The sequence below is a fragment of the Lonchura striata genome, chromosome 13 (genome assembly GCF_046129695.1).
Source record: "Lonchura striata isolate bLonStr1 chromosome 13, bLonStr1.mat, whole genome shotgun sequence".
NCBI lineage: Eukaryota > Metazoa > Chordata > Aves > Passeriformes > Estrildidae > Lonchura > Lonchura striata.
The window spans coordinates 10,422,319-10,443,847 of record NC_134615.1 but is presented as its reverse complement, the minus strand read 5'-3'; the positions used below and the strand labels follow the sequence as shown (position 1 = coordinate 10,443,847).

Genomic DNA, 21,529 nt, shown 5'->3' with positions numbered 1-21,529 from the left:
CTCCATCTGTTTGGTAAAGGATTTTTCCCTCCTGGTTTGATCAAAAGCAAAGCCAGTAGCACAGAGTTACCAGGCTGGGGTTTTACCCAGGGGGAAGTTTCTTTGCACTTCTTCCCTGCACATTTCTCACGAGGCAAAACACATTCTGAGACGGGCTGTTGTCTGTAGTCTCAGAACATACATGTGAGTGACTAAGCACAGCTCTTAAAAGAATGACACAGAAGCTGGTTTTATTTTTATCATTTTAATAGATTAAGTCTTTTGTGGAAGTTGTAAAATCTTTTGTAAAATAGGTGTTGAAATTCCCACTGAATTGATTACAATCAGTGTTGTTAAATTCCAGGTAAATCAGCTTTGTTAGCTACAAAAATGAAAGCAAACTCTTTACTTTTGATTTTAGGCAGCTTCTAGAACAGGCTGTTGTGTACAGTTTGTTTTTCATAAGCACTTTGGGGTTTGTTTCAGAACCAGTGAACAAGAGAAGGATATAACAACACGCAGGATTTGCTTGTGGGACTGACCCTGGAGTAAACAATGCCAAGGGCCCAGATCACAGGGTGAAGCACAGCTCTCACTGAGGTTCGAGTGGAGACAAAGCTGTCAAAGGACAGGGAGGCTTCTGGAACCTTCCATTATTCACACTGAATAAATTCAGAATTTTCTTAGCTTTGTTCAAATGGATTTAATTTCCATAGGTGAACCTCTGAGCACTGGCATCCCAGAACCAAGGGGGTTTGTAGTGGGTAGGAATGAAAGACACGTACTCTGCCCTCCAAACATTCCTGGGTTTTCTCATTAAGGCCTCATGCACACTCCACTCCCCCTGCTGCTGCAGGGACAGCTGTGCACATGGGAACTGACGTTCTCTCCCTTCCTACACAACAATTCCTACATTTCAGTTCTGGCATTGCTTCCTGCGTTTGAAAACTAGAACAAACTAGAACCAAGTGCTGAAAGAACTTCCTAACTTCATTTATTAGGCCATAGTGATTCTCTTAGATGCCTTAAGTGTATTTTTTTTTAAAATTTCAAAAACCTTATTTTCCCCAGATACTGCTGCTCCTTAGCACATTATTCACTATTATTACAGATACTTTGTAAATAAGTAAACTTGCACTAAATCAGTTTGCTTTTTGTAACAACCCCACCCATGAGGCTCTCCTGCACACGTTATTCCCTCTTTAAGGATGTGACTGGCTGCTGCCATGTACGTACCTAGATGTCACACATGCTAAGGAATTCTTTCTCATACTCAAAGACATCAGGAAATGAGATTCAAGATTCTTTGCTGATAAAAAGCAACAAATGTCCCTCAAGTGCAGTTTCAGGTTGGTAACTGCAGCAGCATCTTCCTTTCGATAGCACTGACACCCCCATTCAAACCCATTTAGCTCCTAGTTGTACCTGATACCTAAATGTAGCTGAAAGAGATCAAGAACTATGGAATTGGAGAGAAGTAACCTCAGCCTGCCTGCCTAAAGTTTGCTATTCAAGTGCTCCAGCCTGGCCTTGACTGCAAAGCCGCCCTCGAAGGCTGCGTTCAGCACCTCGTCCAGGCAGGCGGCCAGCACGAAGGTCAGGTCCTGCCGCACGTGCGCCGGAATCTCCTCCAGATCCTTCTCGTTCCTTTGAGGAATGATAATTCTCTTCAGTCCAGCTCGGTGTGCTGCCAGCACTTTGTCTTTAATTCCCCCAACCTAAGAAGGAGAAGAAATACACCTATAAAAAAAATGAACTAATCTAATGAAATAATCATTGTAACATCACATCAGGAGTTAAGTTTTGATGAAAGGTTCTGCCTCCCTCAGTCATTTAGGAAAGCAATTAAAAATGCAGTCAGAGTTGTAGCTCATAATGTGCTTAATGAGGGAAATATGTTAATATACTACAGTATTCTTTCTGTAACAGCAAATTAGAGAAAAATAATTTTAGGAGCAGAGATACAAGAGAATCAATAGTGGAAAAGTCATTGCTTTTCAGGAATTTAACTAAAGTGGCCTTCACTCTTTTTTTTTACATCATGTGCTGAAATCCCACACCTGCATTAAACCAGAAGATTTTTCAGATAAAGACAGTGTTAGATTTAGGGGAAAAAAGAGTCCTAAGGAAACAATGTCCCATGAAAAATAACTTTAGCTGTGCAACAAAATATGCACAGCAAAGCAAACCGTGTTCCAGGAGTGGAGAGGCACTGCTCCACTGAGCCTCCTGGTTGAGTTGCTAATCAGATGTAAATGGCAGTTAATGTAGCAATTCTTACAGCTGTAGCTCTTCCCCCCAAACTCCTTTCTATTCCTAAAGACCATCTTAGAGCAGAAACTTGTAATTTTACAATGCTTTGGAGGAGAGGAAAGGCCCGTGTTGCGGTACAAAGGGCAAACCGCAGGGCTGCTGGGACACGGGGCAGGAGCGAACCGTGACCCTCACATGACCCCCGGGTCCGGCGGTGCTGCACACGCAGCAAGGGCAGCCCCTGGCACAGCCCTGGCAGTTCAGTCACTGAGAACAGCAAGATTCCAGACTACCCTGGGGAAGGAGGAAAATGTGGTTTAATATTTACAGGTACCTTATCTCTACACACAGATTTAGCAGCAGGCACAGTCAGGACAGGCTGGCTGCAGGGCTAAGCTGGCTCCCACCAGAGTCACTGCAGGGTGCTCCAGAACCCTGGACAATGGCCTGTCCTGTCAGGCTCTGCCCCCAGAGCCTCCCAGGCCACTGCCTGCCATGGCACCTCTGGTTCTGTCTCCCCTACAGTAGACAAAATCCTGTCCCTGATGTCCAGCTTCATCCTCCTGTCCATCATTTGGTATCAGATGACAGCTCCCATATTGACTTCAGCACGTGTGCCAGGCTCCACTGACACTTTAAACTCTTTGTTTGAAGGCCTTCTTTGCCTTCATGATTTGACCAAGCTTTATGGAAACCCCATTTGGCTGAGCTACATACAAGGATCAACATTTAAGAGAAACCCAAGAGTAGATCCATGGATTCAGGAGTAACCTGTATGCAGTTACTGTGAGAGCTTCAGGACACAACTTTTCAAAGACACCAGAAGTAGTTCTGCACCAAGAGTCTGAGGAAGCACATTTAGAAACTGCAGTGCAGACTCAAAGCCATTTTGCATTTTAAGACTTTGATGTTTCCTTTCCAAGTAGACATTTTAATGTATTTTCCCAAAAAGCCACATCAAAGCTGGCTTTAGTTTGAAAGACAAAGCAGAGGAGTGGAGCAGTCCTGCATCAGACTGGGCTCTTCCAGCTGCACCAGCAGAGACTGAATTGCTGCTAAGGCTCTGGATCCACTCTTTTCTAAGTGGCTGTAAACAGATTTTATATCCAAAATAGGGAGACTTAATACAACTTAGCTCTTTTCTCCAATGATGCTTACTGGAAGAACAAGGCCTCTTAGTGTAATTTCTCCTGTCATGGCTACATCTGAGCACACCAGCCGCCCACTGAAGAGTGAAGCAAGGCACGTTGCTATGGTAACACCAGCAGATGGTCCATCTTTTGTGACAGCTCCAGCTGGGAAGTGCAGATGGATGTCAGTGTTGTCAAGGAGATCAAAATTTCCAGAAGCTTAAGGAAAAAAAGAATGGTTTGAATGTTAAAAATCTAAACCCATTTTGTTCCTGGTCTTTATTCTAAAAGCCCACCAAGAACTAAAAGCCTTGGCACTATTTACTAACAGTGGGCTGAAAAATCCATTGCAGAGGCCCTAGGACAAAACAACAAAGAGAAATCCCAACGAGCTTTCCTACATCCAGATTCCTAGAAAAAACTGTAACATGATAACCAATAAGCTTGGCATTGGCACACACTGGGAAATTTAGAATAGGGATTAATGTGGAAATCAAGGAATTTTCACACAGAATTTTTGTCTCAAGCCATCAACATCAGTGTTCAGAGAACACTCCACAGAAACTCACAATTAAAATAAAGTGGAACTCTTATTTATGTCCTTTCCACCTGTAATGGAGTATATGCAGTGTAAACCAGAGAGGCAAACGTGCACACAGGTAATGCCTGCAGCATTTCACACATTAATTACATTTTGGTTTTTAACCTATCTAAACTTCCACAAATAGTGACAGGTACTGGTCAATTATTTGCCGAATCAGCAGATCATCAATCTAGAAAGCACATTTCTACAAGTCCTGGGAGGTTCAGACAAAAAATAGTTAAAACATTCTTGTCCAGAGCCCTATTGCACTGCAGTTCCACAGCTGCCATGCAAACCCAACAGTCTCAAAATACTAGAACTACAAAAACCTTTTAACAGAACCTGTCAGAGAAAAGCTACAGACTTCCATATCTGTCTCTATCACGAAAATACTGCTGGAAAGCTTGAGTGTAAGAATGAGTCAGAGGCAGTGTCTGCCACAACCAAGGAGAAGCACCTTGGCACTGAGGCTGCCCACAACCTCCCAGGCTAGGGCAGGGAGACACGACTCACGTTCTGCCAGGCCACAACCACCTTGGCTTGGCAGCAACTGGGAAAGAACTACACAAAGGCACTCTGGAGCTGATCTCATCTTCAGGGTAGCACTGATGGCTGAAACCCTTTCTCTGTTACACGTCCACAGGGAGTAACTGGCAGGGGTGCTCAGCAGTGTGCCCCCAGGGCTGTAGGGCTGCAGTTCCCTGCTGCCCACCGTTGGTGAGGTGGTATCTCTTGGCGTTGCTGCGCAGCCAGCTGATGGCCAGGTGAGCCGACTCCTTCATGACGTCCCCCAGCTGCCCGGTCAGCGTGAGCTGGCCCTCCCCGTCCATCCTGCTGGCCTCCACAAACATGATCTCCCCTCCCAGCGGTGTCCAGGCCAGCCCTATGGCCACCCCGGGCTGGTTGAGCCGCTGAGACACCTGAAGGCAAACACAGCAAGTGGATTAGGAAACAGCCATTAAAAAAATTGCAAAAACAATTCAATAGTTGGCTTTGAAACAACTGTACCCCATCGAAACATTAAAGTTAAGCCAAGTGTCTGATCTCTTATATTTTAATTTATTATTTAATGCAGCAGTAGTTCTGGATATGTGTAAACACTAATTACACAACAGGAGCTGTATGTGGCAGCTTAGCTTAAGGCCATGGCAAACATCTAGGTGTGTCATTCTTGAAACCTTCCCCACCCCCAAAAACACCATTGGAATCTTTCTCCTCAAAGGACTTCAAGTCTATCCTGACTGAACGTTTATGTGACTTAGCCCAGTTGCTGGAATGTGTCTGCCCTGACTGTTAGTCCTGCGACAAAGCCAGTTTTGCTCCCCAGTGTTCCCTAGAAGCCTTTTTAAAGGTGGTGCCATTGCCTGAGCTGTGGCCAGCCAAGCCCTCGATGCTGTTCTCTGCAGACATTTACAAACACTTTGAACAGCAGAAACAGGAATGTGTTCCCAGGCCAGGCAGAGGGGACACCTGACAGAGTCCCTTTAGGAGTTACAAGCAGCCAAGCAATCAGCAGCTACACTGGCAGCCAAAGCCAAGGAAGCCAGACAGCCCCTCCTGGCTCCCTGGGGCTCTCCCTTACCTGTGCACTGGCATCAGCATCCTGTCATTTGCTTTCATTAGCATGATTTAGCTAAGAAGGCTCTTTCTTTTTCCAGCATTTAAGAAAATCGTACAGAACTTTGTGTTTCACTTTTATGGTATCAAAATACCTCACCAAGAATTCTCATCCTTGCTAACATCAGTTTCTGTATCTGCTCCCTGTGTGTTATAAGTTACAGCGATTTACTCTGATTATTTTAGTAAATGCTTAGTAGCTCAGGTTAACAAAGTCAGTTCATCCTGGTCACACTGAAGTCCAACAATGCTGGAACATTCCCCTTTGCACTGGAGACAATGCTATTTTGGCAAACCATCCTCGTTTCAAACATTACAGGTGTGATGAACAAAATTAACTGCTCACACCTTCTCTCAGCCCAAAGCAGCCATTAACAAGGTTTGTTGATTTGGGGATTTTCTTTCAGTTTTTTTAGACTGTACTCTGGATCAACTGAAAACAGTTTAGAGACTGTCTGAGAGCTCAGGGACAGAACACAGCAAATGGGACAACAAATCAAAACCCAAATGCTTCTATAGACTCATCACTTGGAACAGGTGCCCTCTGTCCTCAGACTCGGCAGGTTCCTCCTCCTACTTTCACAGGTCAGGTGAGATTTGGTAAGAGAAACTGGCTGTGTAGTAGGTGCTGGTCAGCTTTGGACCATTGTTCCTTGCATTACCTGGTGCCTCCAAAGCCAAGCAACCTCTCCTGCTGTCCTGGAGTGACTGGACCACCCTCCTCAGCTGAGCCTTCACTGAGCTGCTGACAGGCACACGTGGCAAATGGCCTGGCAGCTTTGGGATGTGGCAGCAGAAAAGCCCCTTGGAAATCCCCAAACAGCCAGAGCCACAGAACCCCCAACACTCAGAAGAAAGCACACTGGATTACATGAGACACCCACAAAGTGTTACAGAGAGCCCCACAAGACTGAATCGCTCCTGGCACCTCTGAATAATTTCTTCTCACCAAAAGTCAGATGAATTTGTGTTAGAATAAATCCTTTCTTACACTTTCTGAACAACCTCAATTAAAAATGACCACTCAAATCAGCTGATGAGTGGTGATGCCTGTCAGATGATGAAGATATGAAGATGCCACTGACCAATGGAGTCTCAGAGTTTGAAAATTTTTGTAGATGAGACCAAACCAGCTGTGATTTAGCTGTACCCTGAGTACATGAACATACTGTCAGATGCATTTTAGCTGCCTGGGTGCTGCAAAATTTAAGATTTAACATTCAGCATAGTCATTTATTTTAGAGTATTTCAGGTTATCATCTGCAGTTCTGGAGCTACACCAAGTCAGTGTAATGGACAAGAACCTGGTACGTCCCTGATTCACAATGGGAAGAGGAGAATCAGTTCAGTCATTTGCTGGCCTTTAGCACATTTGTTTTCCTTCCACAGGTTCTCCCAGCCTGACTGTACCAACTTTTTTCTTCTCTTCTGATTCATCCCTTGGCAAATCACTGCTGGCAAAGCACATTAACAGTGGCTTCCCTCTGAGGGAGGAGGATTTCCCAGAAATATCACCACAAGACTGATAGTTCTTAGATAAAAATGCCAATTTAAACCTGTATTTTGGACAGGTTTTGCTTCTGAAAGACACCCTGGTTTTTTTCACTGATTAGAATTGTGCATGTGCCATGAAACAGAGACATTATTTTATAACATCTGCAGTTTCATTCCCTAGAACAGGCCATTTCCCTGACCTGCAGCTTCTGTCCCTTCAACTTCACTTAAGGTATCAGGATACAAACCAATCCTGATGGGCCTTCCTGTGGTGCCAACAACCTTCGTTACTCAAGCAGAATTAGGGGTTGAAAGAAAAAAAAAGGTAAAAATCCCCAAAACACCAACTAAAATTCAAGCCAAAAATACAAAAACAGTTTGTTATAAACCCACTGGATATGTTAGAAACCCTTTCCCCCAGAAGTGTGCTGTGCTGAAACATTCCATTAAATCTTCCGCACTTCAAACTGTTGAGATTATTCTTTCAAAGCCTCACTAGGTAATTTATTCTAACATTTGTTCTATAGGGAGACACATAAGATTATTTATTTGTGATAAATTAATTAATCCAGCAAGTAGGAGCTGAATATTCTGTCACATCTTCCTGCTGGGAGAGCTATGAAGACAATAACTAAGCAGTGCCCTGGAAAGGTGAAAGATGAATACCTGTAAATACTCAGCAATTCCCTGAAGGACAACTGATCAATTAAGTCATGCCAGGTTTCAGTTCCATTTGCTCTGCCTCATGCAGGTACTGACACAGTGGCTGCCTCCACTGTGCCTCTGTTTCAGCTCTGATAAATGACAAAACGCAGCCCCCAGGGTGAAGCTCTCAAGCCAGACCCAGCCCGTGACTACAGAGCAGAACCCAGAGCAACCAAACTCAGAGCAGAAACTCTGCTCCTCCAGAGAACCCTGAGGGGACTTGAGAAAATTCTAAAGAATAACATATTAGTTGGGAAAATTCCTTAAAATAGGAGTTATGTTGTTATCTGAGCATTTTACATGGAAAAAAACCGAAGTGTGTACTGAAAAATACTCACTCAATACAGCAAATAGTACATGAAAAGAAATCCTGGGCTGCTTGGGGAACTGATCTGTGTGGATTCATCTCTACTTCTATTTATGCACTAAATTTGCCTTCTAAATATGGAAATGTTAAAAAAACTTTTTGAAACAGAAGTCACAAGCTTCTATCAGTCTTAGTTTAGAGGCCAGCCGATCCATTATATGCTTATCTGCAAATTTATGGCATCTATTGCAGACCCCACAACAAATAAACAAAAAACCCACAAAAGATAAACCCCAGCTAACACTCCTGTATTTGTACACTTTAAATTAAGAACCACACTTTAATTACTTAATCCTACAGCAAAAAGACAAAATAGCATAAATTATTTTCTAACACAGCCACACTACCAAATTTAAATGAATAATCAACTCCAGAAACAAAACTGATACCAGATGGAACACCTAAGAAAAGTCCCATATTAGCACTGAATTCTTACATTTCTGTGATCTTTCTGTTGGGTAGAGAGGCTTCTGAGAGTTGGAAAGAACAAAAGTAAGTTGCTGACAATTCAGTCATTTGGCTAAAGAGTAAATTCTTCTAATTTCTGAAAGTAAAAAACTAGATCACCAAAGAACCCATGTGAATGCCTCAGCCTAGAGTCACCAGGCACTGGCCTGTTGGTCATTTTTCTTCCTTGCCTCCCATTCTCCCCCTGTTCCCATCACCATCCTGTCACAATCCATGGCACTGTCTCCTTTCTGTTTGTTTCCTCATTTCTGTCTCTTCCTTAAGAATCTCTTCCATGATAAAATCTTCATATCCAAAACCCTCAAGTTGAGGTCTAAAAACTAAGTCATTCCTTAACAATCATTCATCTTATCCTGCTATCCCAATCACCCTGCCCTCTTTTTGTTCTTCAAGTCCCACTGGAAGTCTGGCTTTCTGATTTAGGAGAAAATAATGTTAAGAGGACAGTTCTCAGCAACAGAGAACAACTGCACTGTCACGGGTGAAATAAGAATCCCAAACTAACAAACTACTTTAAGTGATGGCATTTCCATAGAACAGAGCAAAATACAGATGGGGAAAAGCAAAAAATCTGAAATATGCCTATTGAGGAGCAGAACTGGAGGTGCCTGATTGATCATAAAACATTTCAACAGCTAAGAGTCACATTAACCTAAAGAATATGAGAACTTCTGGTGCAAACTGAAGTGGTTTTAATACCCAAAAATGCTGCCTGGCTTTAAGGAGGTATGAGGAACAGTCCTTAGCACAGCTGCTGCAGAGACAGGATTCCTGGGTTCTACTTTTGGCTTCTTTCCCAAGACCACCAAACATCCCCCAGACAAAAGCAAAATTGTTTCAAACTGAAAAAACACCACCACATTCTTCAGCACTGCTGCAGGAACCTTTGCTAACAGAAAAGTCAGGGCATTATGTAATTTACGTACCTTGAATTAAAAGAAAATAAAAACTTCTTTAGGTGAAAACACACATTGTGGAACATAAAGAAACACAGTGATGCTATTAATGTATTTTGAAGCTGTGAACATTGCATAGACTCAGTCAACACCAGTAATTATATCAGCCAGAAACAGCATCAAACAGAAACAAATGAGATGTTACCTCCATGTCATACATGGGGGGGCCCAGGATATCTTTCAGAGCATGGAAATCAATTAAAATCGGCATTTCAGGTGGCAGAGCCAGGTCAGCTGTGTCACTGAGGGACTCTGGTTTGGCATCTTCTGTGACGTGTTCTTTGCAATCTAAAGGAAGAAAATCTAATTTAGGATTTGTAGTGGCCTTTCCTAGACAAAGGAATTTTTTAAACATTGTGATAGAGAAAAATAAAACATGCAATGAAATGCTCAGTAAGTTCAGGAAAATGTGCTCAAACCATCTCTCACAAAAATCTTGTCAAATTAAAGATAATATGGCATGAAATGTAATTATTAAGCCTAAATATGTTCTAACTGTTCATCAAAGATAAAATTAAATCTAGAGCACTGACAGAGATGCAACTCATCAGCTTAAGTGCATTTTAAATTAATTCAAATAGCAAAACCCATTAGGCTCATTTAAGACTTTACATTTTTTACCAGATTTGTGCAGAAAACCAGTGTTACACAGAATCAGAATAGTTTGGGCTGTAAAGGACCTTAAAGGTGATCTTGCTTTAAGGTCTTGCAGTGGCACCTTCCACCATCCCAGGCTGCTCCAGGCCACACCCAACCTGGCCTTGGACACTTTGAAGGGATGGGGCAGCCACAGCTTCTCTGGGAGCCTGTGCCAGGGCCTGCCCACCCTCCCAGGGAAGGATTTATTCCTGCAGGAGGAATCATGTGGTGTAATACAGAATGTGCAGCTGAGCAGGGCAATTCTGTCAGTGCAGGAACTCCTGTTCTTTTCCTGCATGTTTACAACTCTGCCCCAGCACAAAGCACCTCCAGGGCAGTTCTTGCAGCACGGGCTCTGATGTGACACTTCTCACGTTGATCTTTGTCTTCTATGACTTCTATGGCTTTGTTCAATCATAGAAGGGTTTGGGTTGGAAGGGACCCTTAAAGATCATCAGCCCAACTCCCCACCACGCACAGGGACACCTTCCACCTACTCAGGCTGCTTAACTCACAAAACTGACATCTCCTGTCTGTTCAATAGCCAGCTCAGAACAACACCTACAGGCCTTGTTCAGTGGAAAAATCTCAATTTCGGTGTACAACCTGTGGCTTTTGTCTTGAAATACCACATACACAAAGGGCTCTGTTCTTTTCTTTGTTGAAAGAGATATTGCAAAGGTGCCATGCTCAGTAACCAGTAGCAGCAAAAAATTCCTCCAAGGTCCAATTACCAGACATTTTCAGAAACACCTACAGGCATGATATACTCTTCAGGATGGGCTATAAAACTCCAGCAGCCTGACACTTTTGAATGCAATATACTCAAGTGTCACCCAGGAGGGACCACACAATTAGAGCAACAGTTATGGGTTCAGAAGGGGGCTCTTCCCTTCCTTCACTCACAGCACGAGTGGATTTCTTACCTGTACAGTGGCTTCCTTAGCACAATTGCTTTCAAATTTCTGTTTTCTCTTTTCATACAGAACTGAACTATAATAGGATCATGTCAATGTCAAAGTCTCACACCCAGCCTGCAGAGGAGCTGTTTGCATGACTGAGCTCAAGAGGTGGCAGTCCCTGGCAGGGACTGACACTGCACGGGAACCCAGGGACAATGCAAGCAGGGAGTAATTTCCCCACAGAATCTGATCCAGGTGCAAGAGGCTTTTCAGCATTTCTCAAGAGCCCAAAGCAGTGTTTTAGTGAAACATCTATCAGACAAATGAAGAATGCTTGGACAATCCAGCTGTTCCTAAGGCTCTGTGTCTCTCTCAGGGCAGTGCCTCCCTGCCCTGGGGCTGTCCTCCTGCACACACAGAGTGAAGACTTTTCTTCCCACCCCAAACCCCAGCCTAACACAAATCTGAGGTCTGTATCACACAGCAATGTACGCTGAGCTTCAGGACTCCTGCACCATCTTTTGGATCCAAATATGGGTTGTTTACTTTGAATGCTTTCTAAATTTAGTTTGAAAAGGAGCGTTCTGGTTCTTCCTCTGTACATCAATGCATGCACAGTAACTGAAGATCCAAGAGTTCAAACGAGTACAGAAAAACACAAATCACTGATCTAATCTATTTACCATAACGTGAAGAGGTGGTCAGTGGTGCAAAAGCAATTCTCAGAATGGATGAATGAGGATGACTCACAAGATACAGACTATCCTATTATTAATCCTGATACATAAAGACCTTTTTACAGATAATTTTGTGACTGTGCAATTCTCACTAGTGCCTTGACAGAGCATCAAGGAAAACATTCCACATCACTATTAACATGACAGCAGCAACTCAGCTTTCATTCAGGACTCCAATCTAATAGTTTTTATCCAACAGCCACTAATCTTTCCATTGTACAACTCACTGCTCCATGGCTAAATCCCATTCCTTTACTGCAAACACTGCCTAAGTCAGATGCCTCCTTTTGTTCCAGCATGTCTCTCCACTTTTGTTAAATTACTATTTTTGTAGAAAATAAATTCAAAGACATAAATACTGGCAAGTCTAGGAAACATGATCCTGCATGCTATTCTTGCAATTCAGACTGCAATTTCAACACTATTTGATAATCTGAGATGCAATCCATATTTCAAAGCCAAATTGAGTTTAAAACCAGCTGCTTTTGTTCCATACCAAGATTTCACTGTCTAACAAACACAAATGTATTTATTTCACCTAGCTCTGTACACAGCAGAAAAGACAAACTCCTCATACACAAATCAGGGAATTTGAGGCCACCTGCCCTATTAAAATGATTTTCTTTGAGTTTATCTGATCTAATGAGTAGACCATTTTAGGATCCATAACAGTAACAAACTCCAGACTTTTTCTAAAAATGTTAAATGAAATTCTGGCATTATCTAATTTTCTGTAAAAGCACACAGTGATGCCTCAAAATGTAATTACAAACTCTAACTTTTTCTTTGAAGGAAAAAGTCATCTTTGTTTATAATCTTTAAACAGGTGCTGACTAAGAGGAATCTATAGACACAAGTAATTAACATTTCCACTAACAATGACAAATACCTGTTCCCTACCTACCCCAGACTAACAGCCATAAACCACAGTACAAGCTAAATGGCATATTTATCTAAAACAAGACACTTAAATTCAGGTTTCCAGAAACAGAACTTCTCATTAGGAGAGCAGCTTAATCATCTTACAGTTTGAGACAAGTTGGCAAAATAAACTAAAAGGTCAAAAAGTGCCCTCACCAGAGCTCCAAACTGCACTAGAGGAACCACCTGCTGCTCTGCTATTACATGTCTGCTTACACAAAACCAGCATGGTATTCAGTTGTTTTAACATTTAAAAACTGGAATACTAAAAATAAACAACACATAGCCCTCCCCAAGTAACCAAAAATAAGTTTAAAAAACAACCAACCAAAAAGATTGTTTGTAAAATTTTCCAAGCAGAATCTGCAGCTACTCAAAGATCACAATGTTCTTCAGGAATCTGTCTTTGCAAGTTCCCAAAATAAAACAAAGTTTCACACATAAATAATGTATTTGTAAGAAAATGGACTCTTAAGAAAACATACTGACAACAAACTATTAAATGTAATGAATGATTTAGTCTTAATAGACATTTCATGGCACAAAGATTAAAAAAAAATAAGACTGCTACCTTCTACAGATGTAATGAAAATGAGAGACTACAAAAGTCTAAAACATTCTCAACATGTAGCAATTTCTCATTGCCTCATAAAACAGATTTAAATTAAGCACTAGCAACACAATTCTTAGACCCAAAGATTTCCAGCCATTCTTACTGACCAAGATGGAAAAATAGAAGCCTAACATTTTAAAGTAGTTTTAATGTAACACATACTGATTTGCTGAATTGCTACAAAGAGATCAAAAAAGAGCATCAGTATGATGGACAAGGTTTCAAGTCTGTGGGTAATTAAAGGATAATAACATTCTTTCCCTCTCATCTGACTTAGCAGCAGATACTTCAGCACACAACAGACAGACCCGGAATTCTTTTAGCCCCTCCAATCTAAAAATCCCCCACAACTGCATTTAGATAGAGAAGGATGGGATTGCTTTTGCTGCCAACAGTTCACATTCAAAGCCATAACATGAAACTGCACCCTAAAAGCAACATTCCACTGTCAAATCTTATGCACCAAACTTTTAGGAAGTGTTTCTTTAGGAAAGGAACAATTTCCTGGGACCCTAATCCTGTTTGCACTTACTTACATGGTTAGATTTAATGCTATGCACATTTCTCCCCACAGCATCAGAAAAGTTCTCTTTCCACAAAATAATTACATTCCATCATTTGTGACCTACAATAACAACATGTACTTGAAGCACTTCAATGTGAGGTGTTCATGCAGGAATATTTAGATGAATTAACATGGAAAAAATAACGCTTTAAAAATTATTTTGCATACAAGCCAAACTTCTCAGAACATTTATGCATTTTCGACCTCCTACAGAGAAGTCATTGCAAGTAATTTTCAGAAATTTCAGCAAAAGGCCCACAGTGCAGCCTGAAGAGCTGGGAAGCTCTCTAAGGTCAGCAGAGCTCAGACCTGAGTACCTGCAGTCACACCACCCTGGGACTGATGCTCAGCAGATTTCATGTGTCAGTTCACATTGACCACTTTGGGCAGACTTGCATTTAATTTAAAACCAAGTGTTTCATCCACAAGGAGTGTAACAAGCTGATCTGTATTGCTGGGTTATGGAAATATTTAAGTATGTTTAAAGCCTTGGTTTCACCATAAACACAATCCCCATTTCATCACTTTCAGTTATGAAATATTACCTGTCCTAAATCTCCCTTCAGGTCTGAATTAGACAAATTGTTTTTGACTCTGGGTTTCAACTGCTGTATCATGATATGATGCCTTAGTGCATAGTTGCTGCATTGTATTCTCAAGGCAGTTGTACTAAAATAGGAAGGAGAGTTTCACATATTTTTGTGACTCCTAGAATTTCTAGTAGTGTCAGAAGACTTGAGGAGTGTCTCATAAATCTGAGATAGTGTTTCAGTGAAGTATCAGATAGCACTGCTGTACACAGGGACGACTCCCCTGAGAACTCTGAAAAATGCTGAAGTTCCCTGTGCAAACTCAACAACTGACACAAACCAACATTCCTGCACTCATCAACTTCTCCAGAAAGCTCAGGAATCAGAGGAGCAAGGAAGGCACTACAGGCTGCCCGTGCATTTCAGTGATGCATTTCTGGGAAGTGCAGAACCCAGGCTGAGAGTCTCCAGCTCTTCCAGGGCAGTGCCCTCCCTTCCCAGAGCCCACCGCCAAACAGTGGCAAAACCCTCATCTTTACAAAGCCTTGAAAACAGGTGCTCTCCCTGGAGGTAATAATCTGATTTAATCGATGTAATGGTGGAAAGCCTGTGATTCTACCACCTAGCGTCCTTAACTCTTACTACAACCCAGCAGCCAGAGGCACCATGGTAGGATTTGGCTATGTCCTGGACCAGGTATAAATTATGTTTTAGCAAGCAAGGCAAGCCTGCAGTCTGCTCTCTCCTAGTCACAATTCAAGGCATACCAATGCACTAAATGCAGAGTATCAGTCTCACATCAGCAACACACAAACACAGGAAGCAAAAATGACTTCTAGGTATTTTTATAAAGAAAAAAAAATCAATAAATAATTCTAAATGAAACTATTAAGGGATGAGAGCTTGATTAACTAATCTTCCAGAGTCATTCATGATATGAAATAAAAATTCATCATCATGACGCACAACTGCACATATGTCCACTAATCAACAGGAGAAAAAAATGCCAAATAAATCAACTTAGACTACAAGTCCCATTATTTGCATCAACTTGCAAGTATTTGGAGATATTTACAAACTTTGTTTTGAACACTTAGTTGTTTCCAACAGACAGAATGAAAATAAAAGTATTTTTTAAAAGGGTCCTACTCATATACACTCCTAGCAAATGACACACTGTAAAAACACACCAGGGTGTAAGCACAGTAAGTACATAATAAAACCCACTTTGCAGACTGCACCATTCTGTACAAGTCTTTATAACAGCGAAGTTTCATTGTAGAGACACCTGTCCCTCAGACTGTCTTTTATTAATACAGCTTTTTCTCATGGACAGTTTTCACTTCAGAAGTACAAAGGCAACTCTTCACAGCTCATTTCTTTCTTAACTCCAAACTGGGTCAACCAAAAATGCCAGCATTTTGCTCACTTTTGAAACACTTGGGTTGCTATTTTCACTTAGCTTTGGTAAGTTGCAAGTCCAGAACTAATTTTAACAGTGTATAATTTTAACAGTGTAAATACCTCAGTTGCAAGCACAGTGCTAATTTTAACATGGTAAATAACTCTCTCACTGAATTGAGATGTCTAATACAGTTCCTTTTTGTTACTTGCCTTAATAATAAAGTGTTTCTTCTTACAGTACCATGAGTTGTGTTCTGAACCTACCTCTTGTCTATTTTACCAGAATGCTTGAAGAGCAGAACAACATCTCTTTTTATTCAGCAGCTGCATTAGACCTCTGAAACACATTTTAGACACAGCTACCTACTTTGAAAATATGACTTGTCAAAAATACCATCCAGAAGGTGCAGTAGCCAGGACACCTGATACTGCCTGCTGCTGGTGAGCTGGACCAGCACAGCCCAAAGGCTCAGCAGTCCAACCATGAAGAGAGCACAGAAGCATCAACAAGTCAGTGTTTGACTTCACAAACTCCATCAGAACACAGAAGGTGGAGAACACACACATAATATAAAAAGGAAGGCATTTGTAAATGTCTTAACACCTCTGCTTTTTAATGTAGATGGGATGATTTAAATTGCAGGATCGCTCATGGATTCAGTCACTGCTACTGTGAGAGCTCACCACCTTTAAGCCAAACATTCAGAGAAAACCAAGCTGAACCTGCTTAAGCAAACACTGCCAAATTCAATATTCTTATATTACAGTTTTCACAGACATTACAGTGATCCCAGTAATCCTCAACAAGATAAAAGAAGATTTAATTTTCAGAAGGGAAATACTGAGCTAGGGAAAAAAGGCAAGGTAAAGCTAAAATACTGTCAAGAAACAGATTCTCAGAGACAAATTATTTAAGTTTTTACTGTGCGTAAAACTCTTTTTCAAACACCCTTCCAATTATTACCACTGCTTGTAAAAATATCCCTTATATTACCTCCTCTAGAATTTACTCTCTGAAAGAGGCAGGCACTGTTGAGACTTGTTTGCTGCCTGGTTTTAAAAGAACAGACAATGAGTCTCCTCATTTGTCCTCCTCCAATCCAGACCAGACCTATTCCAGTAGTACAAATGTTAGGTTTTTTCCACACCAACTACATTGTGGAATATTTCAGAACATCAAACCTACAGGGCCCTGTTTTGTATTTTAAGTCTGTGAGTATCCTGGAGCAAAAGCAAGCAGCCACACTGCAGTTTTCAGTTTCCAGGATCCTCTGAGACCCAGTTGTTAACTGACAGACTGAGAGAATTTCTTGTCACCTGAAATAATTTCAGTCTTCAAAAAACAAACTAATGGAACACACAACACCCTGCTGGATAGATTTTATTAGACTAAAGATTATCCACATTTTAGAAGTTCAGCCTGAGGTTTGGAGTTTTTCCTTTCACATTTCTAATCTGGCACTGAGGGCTCCTGCAGACATCCAGTGCTGCAATGAGCACTGTGGAGCTCCAACAGGAAATGGCTGAGTACAGCAATACCCTCCATCAGCACCTGGCTGGAACAAAAGCATCTGTACCCTCCATCCTATCTTTCACCAAATACAGTGTGGATGCTCATTTTTGTTAAAGAGAACACTCATGGAGGGATGAAAAAGGAAGCAGTCACCTGTTGTGCACTGCACACGAACTGGATCATGGGCCTGACTTCATCCTTCCCACTCCTATTTCCAGACTAGAAAGAGACCTGCCTTTACTGGTGAAGCAGTTACCTGGGTATTTTTGCTGTTTGAGGGTTTTGTGTTTAGTTTTCTTTCAGTCTGTTTGATGACTGGAAATGATAAAACACTGTCTGTACACATGGGAAACAAGAGCAGACTAACCGAGGCTGCAGTGTTACCAAAGCTCCAAGAGACTTTGAATAAGCATGGTCTTAAAAGGCACATGAAACAATTCTAATTTCAGAGCCCTCCAAGCACACAATTTTTTTCATCTACAACAAAATAACCAGATTGAGTTCTGAGCTAGTAGGAACTACAACCATGCTTAGAGAAGTGAAAGATTTGCATAAAAAAACCTAGGAAGACATACACAAATCATAACTGCATCTTAAGACATAAAACAGATGCACTAAACTTGTCAATTACCAACTCAGCAGGCTGAAACAACTCAAGTTATGTCCTAAGTAATAATTCAGCACTAAAATTGTACATAATAATAATAATGTCACACTATCTGCCAAGCTTTTGAAAACAAGAGTCCTTAAAGAAAAATAAAACAGGAGAAAAAGTTGCTACATTAGCTTACTAGTGATTACATCAGAAGTTCTCTTTTTAAGAAAACATGCCAAAGATACATACCTTCTCCTTCCCCCACCTCAGCACGATCTGGCTTTGCTTCTTTGTGCTGCCCTTCTGCCACTTTCACAGCCACTGCTCTGCAAATGGCTCCCAGCTTCCGATCCAGGGCTCGCACTCCTGCCTCCCTCGTGTACCTGTGAGAAACAACAGCTGCGCTGGGCTTTGCCAGACAGAGATACCTCAATGGAAACACACTCCTTACTAAACACACAGCCACAAAAAATCACGTGGGAAATGTACCAAAACTTTGGACTACTCTAGTACATACGAAAAAAAGAAATTTTTATTGAAATAATTGTGGTTGCTGATAAAATTGTAGATAAATTACTGAGTGGGAAGACATGACTAACAGCTGGTGCCAAACCTTCATGAAATGGCAAGCAATGTCCAATAGCACTGAGATCTTCTTGGATGCATAAACATTAGAAGGAAGAACTATTTTAAAACTTAAAATACATAGCTCACTGGAAGCTGAGGAACTGCCTGTAAAAGAATATTTTGTTTTAGTCTATGAACTAAAAGGAAGCACCAGGCAGTAACACTACACAAAACAGCCAAAATACTGGTCATAAAATACTTAATTCATTGAATTCCAGTACACTTTTTCCATTGGAAATGAGCTAGTTTCAAGTTCAAAAGATGTTTTGATCAATACATTTGCTGTCATGTCTAACAAAAACCCCAGTTCTAATGAATAGAAACTATTTATAAACCCTGTATTTTAATTTTTTAAATCTAATTCAAAATCAAAACAAACGTACCCATCAAATCACAAGGAAAAAAGGAAGTGTAATTTCCATTTTTTGTATGAAAATGATAGAAATATAACTTGGTTCTTTAAACTGCATGTTGTCTGCTGCCAAGGCCATGGCTTCACACAGTGCAGCCACACCAGCCTCAGGTGTTCCTGTTTATTCACAGGGCCTTGGCAATTGTGTCAGCACAACTGACTGTGAGCCATACCTGGAGACCAAAAGCAAGGAATTCTCTACAGAAAAGATGTTCCCTAGAAAAGACAAGAGCTAGGGAAAGAGCAATTCCATAAGCTACCAACTGTTGAACTGCTGAAGCTATTAAGGACAATACATATTAAGTATTACCACTTCATAAACTGATTTATAAAAGAAGGTCTTTAAATTGAAAGCAATGAACATATTTACCTGGTAATTATGCCCAAAGTGGTTACTTGGGGAATCTGTATTTGCTGTGGAGTCAGGCCATGTAGTTCAAGCTGTTTAGGAATCAAGTGTCTATGTGCAATTTCAATTTTTTCTTCTTGTGTGTATCCTTCAAAAAAAAAAAAAAAAAAAAAAGCATGTATTTATTAATAAGCTTTTTGCTTCAACTCTACAATATAATCAAATCTCTTATCGTTTACAATTCTACCTGATTGAATGTAAGAAAAAATCTCCTCCAGCTATAATTTACAAGGCTGTTGGTATGATCCTTTGTGGCTATTCATAACTTCATGCAAACAAGAAGAGAATTTTAGTGTTTCAATGACCACATTCTCCACCAGAATTTTAAAAAGATGCATCAGCTAACTGACCATTAGAATACAGACAAATCAGTGAAGGAAAATATCATTACAGAATGTATCCATGTATCACCACAGACCTGGAACTGAATTTACCTGAGTGCAATTCTAAGCAGTATTCTTGTGACAGAGACCACAGCAGAGGCATCCTGCCTTGTCCCTTCTAATGACCCCACCCATGCACTCCAGACTCCTGGTAGGCTTTCCTTTTTACCTTTTATTACAGCAAGAACACCCAAAACTTGTTTAAGGATCTGCAATAGCCATGTAATGAAGGCACTGCAGTGTTACCTGGCACCTGGATGACCTCCATTCTGTCCAGCAGGGCAGGTGGGATTGTAGCTGTAGTGTTGGCTGTAGCTATGAAAAGCACTTGGGACAGGTCAAAGGCTACGTTTAGGTAGTGATCCGTGAAACTGTGATTTTGTTCTGGATCCAAGACCTCAACAAGAGTGAACACAAAAGTCACATAATTGTTCAATCAGAAGCAAATATGCATATTTTTATTATATTCTATTTGGATCTGTCAAATCTGACTTTACAATAATAAAATACGTTGTGGATATCACTACATCCTGGCCTTGCTGGGAGTACTCTGTGACTACATGTCACATCACATGTACAGTTCAAAAGCCACTTCCCCATGAGTTGTTCCTGCCCTTTTCTAGAGGCGCTGCAGCATTCCTCCAGCCATTAAATACATCCCCTAAGCTGCATCTCCATGACCTTTCACATGTGGTAGAGTGGCCCTTCAAGGACTCACAGCAACCTTGGAAAAGCAGCCCATGTGGTCCCACAGAACAAGGAGAATTCTCCAAGGTAATCCCTGACTCCAACATTCCCCTGCTGCTGGCAGCTCTCTTACTTGAAGCTTACTTCTTCCTCTCACACCAGCCTGTGAGATCTCTGTTGTGAGACCAAGGGGAAGAACACAATCCCAGCCTTACCTGCTGTCACCAAATCACCTGCCCCACTCTTTCTGCTTTGTCCAGCCTTTATTACTAAAGGAGGAGTACAAGTTCTTATTGTCCATGACATCCCAGGCAAGCTCTGACCCTTGGCAAGCCCTGGCCTTCCCAACACAATCATTTTTGTTTCAAAACAACAGAGACAGAACTGAACAAGCATTGCAGAACAAAAACAAAGTCTGATCAAACTCAAAAATTTACTGAACAGGTAGAACCAGGGCTTCAATAACTGTGTTGTCTTCCTATTGCTTTTAGTACAACTTATGTGTGCAAATGCAACACTTGCCTAGATTTAAGATTAGGTGATAAATATTCAATACATATGTGGAACATGAGGGTACTGAGATGCTGTCCTGTAGATTTTTTTAATAGTGCCACAAATGGGAAGTTCATTGTACACAGCAATGTACTCCTGCTTTTCACATGTGAACCACCTTTGCTTCACATCCCCTTGAAGTACAGCCACACTTCCTTCCCAAATGATGAATGGTCATTGCTACACACCCACACGAATAATTCTCATGTCACAAATAATGGGACCCAAGCATCTCCTGAGAAACAGCACTCTGCTGTCAAAATAACTTATCTGCCTACGCCCAAATGAATGCACACAACATGAATTATAGCCAAGAACAGTGTTGATAATTAAGAAACAACAACTGAATTTGAAGACTTCTTTGATAGTTATAAAAGAAACAATTCTGAATTTTCATTACTCTTAAATTCTCCTCAGGCTTTGAAAACTGCAAAAAATATTTTGAAAAAAAATTATAATCAGAGCAAACTAAAAAAATTCTTCTATTA

General features: G+C 41.1%; 1 protein-coding gene across 1 annotated transcript in view; it reads right to left on the bottom strand.

The window, feature by feature from the left end:
• Window positions 1–225: 225 nt before the first annotated feature.
• Window positions 226–21,529, bottom strand: part of LONP2 (lon peptidase 2, peroxisomal) — a 37,728-nt gene continuing 16,424 nt past the window's right edge. The window contains exons 9-15 of the mRNA XM_021536112.2: window positions 20,049–20,199; window positions 19,381–19,507; window positions 18,221–18,354; window positions 9,698–9,840; window positions 4,658–4,865; window positions 3,391–3,581; window positions 226–1,697 (exon numbers count right to left, since the gene is read on the bottom strand). Of these exons, the coding sequence (XP_021391787.1) occupies window positions 1,476–1,697; window positions 3,391–3,581; window positions 4,658–4,865; window positions 9,698–9,840; window positions 18,221–18,354; window positions 19,381–19,507; window positions 20,049–20,199 (1,176 nt within the window). The 3' untranslated portion in view covers window positions 226–1,475. The remainder of the gene's footprint in view (window positions 1,698–3,390; window positions 3,582–4,657; window positions 4,866–9,697; window positions 9,841–18,220; window positions 18,355–19,380; window positions 19,508–20,048; window positions 20,200–21,529) is intronic.